The sequence below is a fragment of the Gekko japonicus genome, unplaced genomic scaffold (genome assembly GCF_001447785.1).
Source record: "Gekko japonicus isolate JY-2015 unplaced genomic scaffold, Gekko_japonicus_V1.1 scaffold2356, whole genome shotgun sequence".
NCBI lineage: Eukaryota > Metazoa > Chordata > Lepidosauria > Squamata > Gekkonidae > Gekko > Gekko japonicus.
Genome location: NW_015169249.1, coordinates 72,747 through 84,384, shown reverse-complemented (window position 1 = coordinate 84,384; position 11,638 = coordinate 72,747). Strand labels below are relative to the sequence as shown.

General features: G+C 41.6%; 1 protein-coding gene across 1 annotated transcript in view; it reads right to left on the bottom strand.

Annotated features, from left to right (window-relative positions):
- The window catches only part of IMPG1 (interphotoreceptor matrix proteoglycan 1), a 146,461-nt gene that overhangs the window by 100,733 nt on the left and 34,090 nt on the right, over positions 1–11,638 (bottom strand). The window contains exons 6-7 of the mRNA XM_015416486.1: positions 11,551–11,638; positions 5,455–5,513 (exon numbers count right to left, since the gene is read on the bottom strand). Of these exons, the coding sequence (XP_015271972.1) occupies positions 5,455–5,513; positions 11,551–11,638 (147 nt within the window). The remainder of the gene's footprint in view (positions 1–5,454; positions 5,514–11,550) is intronic.

Below are 11,638 nucleotides of genomic sequence, written 5' to 3'. Positions count from 1 at the left end.
CACATTGATGGGGTCTGAACTGGCAGAGACTGAACAAGAGAGAGATCTTACTGAAAATGTCGAGACAGTGTGTGACTGCAATAAAAAAGGCCAATGCTATGCTGGGGATTATTAGGAAGGGTATTGAAAACAGATCCGCCAATATCATAATGCCCCTATATAAATCAATGGTGCAACCTCATTTGGAATACTGTGTGCAGTTTTGATCACCACACCTTAAAAAGGATATTATAGCTTTGGGAAAAGTGCAGAAAAGGGCAACTCGAATGATAAAAGGGTTGGAACACTTTCCCTATGAGGAAAGGTTAAAGCGCTTAGGGCTCTTTAGCTTGAAGAAACAGTGACTGAGGGGTGACATGATTGAGGTTTATAAAATTATGCATGGGATAGAGCAGGTAGAGAAGGAGGTAGTTTTCTCCCTTTCTCACAATACAAGAACTCGTGGGCACTCCATGAAATTGCTGAGCATTATGGTTAGAATGGATAAAAGGAAGTACTTCTTTACCCAAAGAGTGATTAACATATATGGAATTCACTGCCACAGGAAGTGGTGGCGGCTACAATCATGAACGGCTTCAAAAGGGAATTAGATAAGCATATGGAGCAGAGGTCCATCAGTGGCTATTAGCCACAAGGTATAGATAGGGACTCTGGGGAAGTGATGCTCTGTCATCTTGGTGCTTGGGGGGCGGTCAACAGTGGGAGGGCATCTAATGTCCTGGCCCCACTGGTGGACCTCCTGATGGCACTGGTATTTTTGGCTACTGTGTGACATAGTGTTAGAGTGGATGGGCCTTTGACCTGATCCAACATTGGCGTCTCTTATGTTCTTATGTTCATACTAAAAATGAAAAAAAGGGGGGAGGGAGATTTTGTTCCTTTTGTAGATTATTATTTTGACAGAAGTGATAAAAACATCACTGCATTAAACAAAATTGCACCCAACGTCTTACGCCTCTCCTCTAATATTATAAAATAGTAATCAATAATACCAAACACATACACAAACACATGAAATCATTGGTCTGTCAGGGTCATCACTGTGTACTTTGAATGGTGGTGGCTCTCCAGAGTCTCAGGTTGAGGTCTTTCTCATCACTTACCACCTCAGCCTTTTAGCTGGAGATGCTGAGGAGGGAACCTGGGACTATGTCAAGCAGGTGCTTTACCACTGATCCATGGTCCTTCCCACAGACCAAGAAAACCATGGCATTGGTTCTCAGTCCAGTTACCTTTATTGGCACGTAACCCTTGCAAACCCATATACAAAAACAACACAACAGCAACAACCACAGCATTGAATAATACTTGCAAAATACAGAAACAAGGAGTTACCAAGTAAGTATACCCATCAATTAAATAAAGGGCAAATAGAAATGGCACCAAAAAGAAATTTAGCAACAGTTTCTGTTATCTCAAGGTTTGGATTATCAAGAAGAATAAGGATCTTTAAGCAATCAGGATATTCTTCTAATTGAGACAAAATAAAATTCAGAAATTTCAGTTGTAGTGCATGGTAGAAGGGGCACTGCAACAAGACATGGGAAATCGTTTCAATATTATCATTTGTGCATGGACAACATCTGTCAGAAAAGGGCACACCCTGAAAGCAGCCAGATAATAAGGCCGAAGGTAATACATTGAATCTCGCCAAAGAGAGGGCTCTACGGAGTTTGGGGGTGCGAAGTTGGTACAGGTAAGAGGCAGGTTGGCTGACTTTAGGAGATATTCCAAAATACAGGGGTGAACAGGTTTTATTAGCAGCATTATACCGTGAATGTAGCTCAGAACAAAGTAGATTGGCTCTTATAATTGAAAAAGCCTCAGATTCGGAAGTAAGGAGTAAGGAATCTAAGGTGATATCCAGAGATCTAATTTTGGATTCTATATAGATAATCCAGTTAGAGTCATTAGATTCCAGTAGAAGCTGATAGTTGTAACTAGAAGGGTCCGAATTGAAAAGAAGGCGAAGCCAATACTTAATTGTAATTAGCCATGCTTTAATTATCAACATGTTCATGGCCTTGGTTATCCTACAATAACTTTAGCTTTCAGTCTCCTTAAGCTCCTCTATCAAGGTAGCCCAAATATTTATTGCCTTTCTCTATTATGAGGAGAAAAACTGGTAAAGAGTCAATATTGCACCACATTTGTGAAAGAAGACAGAAAAGAAGAGTTGTATCCAGGTATCACATTACCATGAAAAATGTTCATAAATCTAGCTTGTTGCCTAGTTCATTAGCATGCATCACTCATTCCTCCTCCAGACAGGAACTGTAATCAAATGCCACTGCTGGATAGCCATAACATATGAATGAGGGCATGCGGTTAACAGTACTTAGTTACTGTTAACTTCCTCAGTACAGTTAACTCTTCCTCCAACTAGGGTTTTAAACCTAGATTAAACCCTAGTCTACAAACCCAATTTCTAAAGTGAAATGAACTCCCATTAATTCAGATGCCTACATGTGTATGTCATGGGTAACCCAACATAGGCTCCTTTCACATTACTGTTCTAAACCCAGTGTTATCTGTTGTTGCCCCATTCCAAGTAAAGAAAGACAGGGACAAGGGTTTCATACAGTGAATTTTATTCCATCAATGAGCCATTTCTGAAGCAATCTAGCCATTTCAAACAGTGCCATGCTTTCCCCCCAGCCCTTTTTGCCGCACAATCTTCCTTGAACTTTTTTTTTAATGTTCTGAGTGCTATAATGTGAGACCAATATAGCACTTCTCAATGTATCTCAATGGTGCCATTGTAGCACTGAAATGCTATATTTGTCGATTGCTTAGAACATTCCAAAAAAAGTTCAAGGAAGATCATGCAGCACAGAAGGACGGTGGGGGAGGGAAGTATGGCATTATTGGAAGTGCTGCAGACATTTTAAACAGCACACTACTGTGATTCAGAAGTTCAAAGAGGTGAAAATGGAAGAAAGCAGTTTACCTCAAGAACTGCTCAACCATGCTCTGCTAGTCCTTTCTGCCCTAAATTCACAGGATCTGCCTAAGTTTGCAGGATCAGCATTGCTGTCAGATGGTCATCTAGGCTCTGTTTAAAAACCTCCAAAGAAGGAGAGTCTACCATCTCCTGAGGAAGCCTGTTCCACTGAGGAACTGCTCTAACTGCCAGGAACTCTAACTGTTCTTCCTAATGGTTAGCTGAAAACTCTTCTGATTTAATTTCAACCTGTTGTTTTTGGCCCAACCTTCTGAGGCAACAGAAAACAACTCCGCACTATCCTGTGTATGACAGCCCTTCAAGTACTTGAAGATGGTTATCATATCACCTCTCAGTTGTCTCCAGAACCTTCAGCCTTTCCTCATAGGACTTGGTCTCCAGACCCCTCACCATCTTTGTTGCCTTCCTATGGACACATTCCACCCTGTCTGTATCCTTCTTAAATTGTGGTGCCCAAAACTGAACCAGAGCATAGTAAAGCCATACTATCACTTCACATGATCTGCATATTATACTTATGTTGATATAGCCCAAAATTGCATTTGCCTTTTTAGCTAACGCACCACACTGCTGACTCATGTTCAGTGTATGGTCCACTAAGACCCTTAGATCCTTTTCACACATACAAGTCTCCCCCATCCTATAATTATGCATTTGATTTCTCCTACCTAAATGCAGAACTTTACATTTATCCGTGTTAAAATTAATTTTATTTTAGCCCATTTTTCCAGCCTGTCAAGATAATCCTGTATCCTGACTCTGTCTGGTTGTGTCTGAAGTGACACAAATAAATCTGTTATCAACCGGTTACCAAAAGGGATGACAAAGGCTGTCTGACAGGGGCCTTAGTGTTTAACCATGATTTTCAATGAAGGGAGACTCTCTTGGAAGAATGGAGAAGTGAGCAAGAGATGTGTGTGCATGATTTCGGCAACAAAGCAGATTCATTAAGATTTTTCCTTTTTTGTGATTACATGTGACATCTGAATGCAGCTGAGGGAGTAATGACAAAAATATTTTTCCAAGCATGAAAATTATGTAAAAAAATTGTAACAACAAAGCAAAGTAAAACTGGGCACAAACCAGCCAAAGGGGAAGGCAAACAGAATTAATGATGTGGAACCTAATGTCACTTCCTGAAGCCATCTGAAATAAATATTTTACTGTTCTGCAAAAAGGCCTCAAAGATGGAACCACATAGATTGATTGGGGGAGGCAATCCCTAAATTCTACAATATCCACTGAGAAAGGCCTGGTCTTAGGAGAAGGCAATCCTGCCTTCGTGCCTGGAGCAGGGCCACTCCCGCTGATAACAAATGTCAGGATATGCATATGGAAGGTCACACTGCTGGAGGTACATTGGATCCATACCTTGTATGGCTTTAGAGGCTAAAACCAGGACCTTGAATTGGGCCCAGAAACATATTGGCAACTAGTATAGCTGTAATAGATACAACATGAAAGGCGGCTTCCCCCTACTACAACATTCTTATACATGCCAGTCTGCTAGCACTGTTCCATAAAATTTAATGGGAGCCATTGAGAACAGAGTCTGTGACTATTAGCCTTGCCCTGCCCTTGATTTCTTACCTTGATCTCGCTAGAGTTAAACTAGACTGTAACAAATAGATGGAACCTGGGAACTGGGAACAAGGCAGCTTATAGCTAAAAATCAGAATAACATGTAGAAAATTATTCCTTTTTATCTAAAGTGAAAATAATTGCTGGCACATTCAGTGTATGGTAAGAGAAGCTTGTTTCAAAACGTATCTGCTATCTTCATAATACTTTCTAAAAAAGAAATACCACTGGACTCAGTCAGACTAACATGAAATGAGTGGTTTGATTGAGTACTATGCTGAGACATGTCTAAATGAATATATTGCAGAAAGGAATGGTCCAGAAACTCATATGTGCAAGGGCATTCTTTCATTTTCTCCCTTATAAAAGGGAAATGTTACTTGTATTATGGTCACGAGTAGTTTTCCCTCAAGATCAAGATAGGAAGCCAATATGCACACAATGGATCATGGTCACTGATTACAGCAAATATAGGGAAGAAGCTAATGTTGCAAAATGGCTGTTCTTTCAACTGCTGTTCCAGTCTAATTTTCTGTAATTTATGTAAAAAGATAATTATGTAAAAGACAATTCTGCTATTAATTGCCCAAAGAACTAAAAGCTAGAGATGTTGCAGGCTAATAAACAAATGGTAGAAAATATGCATATTAATGGCCTTTTGAAAGAATTTGTTTTCCCAGAAGGAATCAGAATTCCCTTTGCTTCTCTTTCATCAATAAACTGAAGGCTTCAAGCCCATTTAGAAATACATTTTCTGAATTAGTTTGTTTTCTGCTCCTAAAAATAAAATTCTGAAAATGAGAGAATTCTCAGATACCAATTCATAACTAATGTTGCTCAATGAAAATGCTTAGTGATGAGAAGGGAAACTTATCCTTAAATGAAAAGTGAATAATGTTATCACTTACCTAAATCCTAACACTCGGATTTCCTTGAAACCTGCAAGTTTCTCAAATATCTTTTGCATCTATTAAACAGAAAGGAAAAGAAAGGAAAAAGTAGACTATATGTTAATTCTTCCACAGAAACTAAGAGACATTAGCTAAATAAGTAGTTGCTCCCAGCAGACTCTATAGTAGTATTTGTAAAACAACTGTTTGTAATCCAGAGAGAATTCATGGAATTTGTTTCAGTTGTGTGGTTACTGGAGACTTTAGCATTTAATCTTGGACATAAATACATATCTGGATTAATGGACCAAGCAAGGTCCACGCTACAGCTTTTGTCACCAAGTACTGGTAACAATGTTATGAAGGGCATCATTTAAGATAGGCTTCAGTTTCCAAGGGCAAGATTCACTACAGAAATTGAGAGGTATTAATGCAGGGACCTAGCAACCCTATTCTAAATATGTACAGAAGCCTTTCCCTCACTATTAAGCTTGTATTCACAAATTATGTTTGTTCGTGTCAATGACCCTACACGCATACATGTGGAACAATAATCCTTAGCTGTGAGAACATCACTTTAATACATGAATATTCAGGAACAAATTCAGGTTTGCTGTCACATGTGTAATAGGATCTAAGTAACCACAGCCACACCTCAAGTCTTGGGACCTGAGCTTCATGGTGAACAGAGGTGTGTTCATGAAAGGCATTCCTTTAACTAAAATGTTTATCTCCTATCTTCACCAGAGGAGGCGTGCAATCAGGTCCCTGTAAAAGAAATTAGTCACTGACTTGAAGCCAAACATATGATTAAGCTGCATCTTGTTAGCTTTGTGCATCATCTACAACTTAATATGGCTAAAAATATCTATTATGGAATAGTCGCACCATTTTATACACTTTTTGTGTTCGACAGGCTGTTTCTAGCAGCCAGCTGCCTAATGAATTATATATATGCATTAAGAGACAAGAAGAGCAATCATAAAAACCCTTTCCTGAGAGTAAGCCCCGCAGAAAAGACCTGAGTAGGACTGCTCAGTACCAACCTAAGCAGAGTCACAGCCTTCTAAGCCCATTGACTGAAAGAGATTTAGATGAGTGTAACTCTGCTTAGGAGGGTACTGTAGGAAATGCTGGAGAACTGTTGGATCTCACAGAAATGATAAAAGCTCACCAGTCAACGAGCCTAATGGGCCTCTTATAAGTCCACTGACTTTTAATGTGGCGTAATGATCCATTTTAGCACATTTGCTCAGAGTGCTACCATCGCCATTACTATCTAATTAGCTAGTCTGGTCCCGGGCACAAAAAGAATAAGCAGAATGCATTGTTAAGCACTTTGCACACAGCCCAATCCACCGAATAAAAGCCGTGCTGAAGGAACAGACTCATTGGATCTAAATGGCGATTGCATAACAAAAAGTGCCATGCAACTGAGGTTGATGGGATGTGACAAAAAGCAGGGAATTGTGCAGGTAATATAAAAGGCACATGGAACAGGGCCACCAATGATGACCATAAAATATGGGCAGGTTCAAACAGGTTCTTTAGTTACACCAATTCAAGATCACTCATAGGTTTTAGTGTGGAAATCAGCATTTTGAACTGAGTCCAGAAATGAAAAGGCAGAGGGTAAAGTCTCATTTTCATTGAACCCTCTTCAAATGTAGAGTGCATTGCAACAACCTAGCTGTCACCGGAGAGCTTTGACAGGATTTAGGGCTGGATCCTACTAGCCTGATTCCCTTCTTCACCCTTTGTCTGCATCAGTCCCATGAATCTTGGCTTAGGATTTATGGTAGTCAAAAGCTCTCCCACCCCCATGCACTTGCCTCAAGGGGCAGGGCTCACTGAATCATCCCTCCAGGCTGGCCACAAACACCAGTCTGCTTTCTACAAGTTGTTTATTCCCAAAACCTCACTAAGCTGAACAGTTCCCATGGTTACAGCACCCAAAACTGCCTCTTTCCCCCCCTACTTCTGGGGCAGCCCTGCCCATTATCAACGTCCTCTTTAGTTGAAGAACTTTTTCAGCATTTCCACCAGCTTGGCTGTATGACGCTGCTGCTTCTCCCTCCCTTTGTCAGTTACAGCCCTCTTATTCACAGTCTCAGACTCTTTTAGCTGGCTTGACCTTGGCACTGCTTCTGTACTCCTCCCATGCAGCCTTTTCCTGCCCTGACCCAGAACCTAGCGGCCTGACCTGGGTTCCTCCCTGGGGTGGCCACTGAACTGCTCTGCCCCCGCCTAGGCCCAAGAACCTGTCATGCCACCAGCTCCACAGGCATCCAGAGCGACACACCCACACCAACTGCCCATCTAGACATTGGGCACCCCCCCCAGGCCTGCAGCACTGGCTCTGCCCCTCCGGCCTCCACTGGCTGGCTGCCCATTGCACCAGCCAAGGGAAGGCTCATCATGACTGCTTTTACCTTTGTCCAGAGCACCACTGGGCCCAGCTCAGGCTTCCCCTACAGAGTGCCATCCTAAGCAGAGTTAAACCTAAGTCCAGGTCGAGTAGTAATTCCTGAACAAAACAAAATTGGCAAACTTCCGATCCTTGTTCTTGGCACACATTAACTGCAGCAGCCTTGTGGAGAGAAAGGCCAATTAAGATGGTTACTTTACTCCCCACAACGCCAAGCAATCTTGGAAGAGATGGTAAAGAAGACACACAGCCTCACTAAGAATAATAAGATCTGCCCACTGTTCTTTCTGCATCAAGGGGGGGGCAGTTACAACTTTATGTTCGAACCGAATCCCCCACTCTGTTCACTAGATACTGTCTCGGAAGGGAGAAGAGACGTCTATGCACAAAGACCAGATCCATGAACAATTTCACTGGTGAATGCCTCATTTTGAAATAATAGCTAGAACAATTTCAAAGTTGTCAGAAGCAGTGTCAGCAAGTTTTTATACACACACACATACTTTACTGCTGTCTGGAATTTTACTTAAAGCACATAACATGATCCAAACTATTGTTGTTAGGTAATCGATTTATAAGCTGTCAGAAATCAATAGAGTACCACTGTAAGGAAAGGTTGTCAGTAACTTTCCACAAGAATGTGTGCTGTATTTTAGGAAAAGATTATCTGTAATCTCCTTCAACACTCTCTAGGCAAACATTGCCTTTTGCAATCGATTAAGAATTCCAAAAGGCAATGAACCCCCCCACCCCCAAAAGCAACTTCTGGCAGCACCCCTCCCCATCCCTTTCTCATATTGACTTTTGCTTAATTTTCAACTAAGTAATCCTCCCTGTCATTAATTGCTGACTGTTAAATAGCTAATGAAGCGAGCACTTAGCCTTAATAATGATATAAATACTCCACCTCTGCTCCAACTCTGTGAAGAAACATGATAATGCCCAACCAAACAGCTAGAGGAGAATGTGTATGGCCCCCCTCCCCCCCAGTCTTCTGGCTGCTTCCTTTGAAATGGAGTTCACACAGCAGTGGTTAATTTTGTTCAATGTTCATATTTAAATTGCTCATTAGGTTTATTGTAGGAATGAAATGACTACAAAGCACTGTCCATTAATTTCTGATTAGGCTCAAATGACTTTCTCTAATGGTGTGTAGTATGGCTCATGCTGTCTGCTGACTGGGTATCTTTGCAGTCTGTCTTTTGCTGCTGAAGGGATCTGAGCAATGCTTGTTAGTCAAGTGAGTGAACAGATGTCAGGAGATACATCTAGCTAAGACCCGATTTGAACATTAACAAGGATGGAGGCAGCACACCGAGATGAGCCTCTGAGAAGGATGTACCATCATAGAATGCTCTTGGGAAATTCTGCATAGTTCAGTATGCAGTACAGTCTCATAAAGCCCTATTCCTAGATATTTGAATAGAGGACTTTCTTTAGGACACATTTTCTGGTAAACGTTGAACAGATAGCTTTTAGCTGATGCACAGCTACCAAACGAAACCTGCAATATGGCAGTGACAGGTGGAAAAGCCTGGCTCTCCTCAACCCATGATGAACCTCAGATCGTTTCTGTGATCACCCTGCTCCATATAAGCAGGAGTCAAAGAAATGTGTTCTGGTTTCACTATCAAGTACATTACCTCACAGTACTCCCTCTTCCTTCTGTGTCTTAATGGTAATAGCAAGATCTGCACTTTATACCCTTAGTGCATGTTGCCCTGCAAGGAGCTTATAATGCTCTTATGGACTTATGACTAAATAAGTAGACTGTGCAATAAGTGTGCCAAAGGAAATGGAATGTGCGGTGACCACGAGCTGATGCCAACTACCTGGACGGTGAACACACACACAGATGAGGGAAGCCTCCCCCTGAGATGATGTACCAGACCAAGGATGGATCCATGGCTTACCTGCCACCTCTCATCTGCAACACAGCAGAGATGAGCCAAGCACCCTGGTCGTGAACAGCACACAGAAGCCAGTAAAAGCATGCTGTAGAGGAATGCCATGTAATGCAAGGAAACATGAACATCTCCACAGAGACTCCATGAACAGAAACCTCTGTCAGCACACAGGCACACCTCCCCCCCTTCACCAGATGCTGCATGTATGCTGCCCAGTATAACAAAAGAACTGCTTGCATAAAGGGATTAGCCGACTGACATGTACCTGCCAAGCCCATCACCCAGAGCGATCATCAGGCCATCAAGACCAACGACACTGGCCGCTTCTGCTATTGTCTTCTAAAGGTGCCACTGTTAGTAGTAATGGAATCAATATTGCCCAACCATTAAGCTCCCATCCTCCTGAAACCAGTTTTTGTTTAAACAACTTCCTGGGGATGTGACAAGGGGAAGTGGCCAGGGAAGCCCACCCCCAAGTCCAAATAATGTATAAAAAGAGCAGGATCTGCCATGCTCTCTCTCTCTCTACTTGACCGCATCCTACCTTGCTGACTCTTGGTTTAAGTGCTACCCAGAGTCTCTCCATGTGTTCTGCCTGTTCAGAATATGACCCTTTCCCCCCTTTTAGTCTCCATTATTTTTCCGCTGTAAGGATCGCTTCATCACATCAGGACAGGTCAGTATTGGCCAGCCAATGAACTCCTGCTAATGCTAATGTCTCTGTACCTTTTCAGTCTATTTTTCTTAGTTCTGTGTTGTTGAGTGTGTGCTTGAGATTCATTTGAATATGTGCTAATCCTTTAGTAAAGAAACCATTTCACCAAGATCTGGTCTCTGCATCTATTTCTGGGATTACTGGAATAAGTGGGACTCCTGTATACAAAGGTTATTGTTCCCTATTTGCCAATTGCCATTTATTATATTTAAATTCCCCATCTTTATTAATAAATTAAGGCAATTTGGCTAACATGCAGGTCTGCACAGCTGATGCCCCAAAAGCTGAACATAGCCATATACCAAGGTATTTGCCAATCCATGGACAAGCATTTGCCAGCCCACAGACCCAGTCTACCAGATGTGCAGGTGAACCTATGATAGGACAGTGGTCTATATTTAGCTTGATGCAAACAAAAGCTAGCCATTTTGGCATGTCACAACATGGAAAGTCAGGAGAAATGGAATTCTATGGTTTGAACAATAGAATTTCTAAACCATGGAGCCACATGACAAAAAGGAAAATAGTAATGCAGAAAGTAATACCAGTACTATTGCAGACCCTATTGATAGCCAGAGTGTTCCCGTGTATAGAGGAAAACACATATCAATTCCTGTTAGTGGCTATCAGGTAACCTGAGACAGGTCACTATCTAAGTTGCAGTGCCTCCCATAATAATGCTGCTGTGACATCATCAAACATTTGTCCCACAATATAGTGCTACCAAGTATGGTGCTCTTTATAGAGCTGCCTTGTCTTATTGATTTGGATTTGGGGTACCAATTTGACAGTGTGATGAAGCTTTAAGAAAGCATCATCAAGGTTGAAATAGCTGACCTAATGAAACTTAAGATGTCCCAGTGATTTCAGTGCAGGAGACTTAAGCACTCCTCTGCTGGGTTATGCTTTGCTATATTTATCTAAAATATCATTTGCTATACCAATGCATGTTTGGGTGTGGCCTGGCAAACAGAAGCAATGTTTCCTATTGATCCAATGCACTGCAACATGAGTGTATTATTCCGTGAACAAATTTTTATTTCTATTAGGTGAATTGCTCTTACTTGAAGCTGAAATTTGGCAGCTAGCTTCTGGTATTGAGGGGAGGTAGGATCACTCAGTTCTGGGGTGTATTCCTGGTTGATAAGGGTG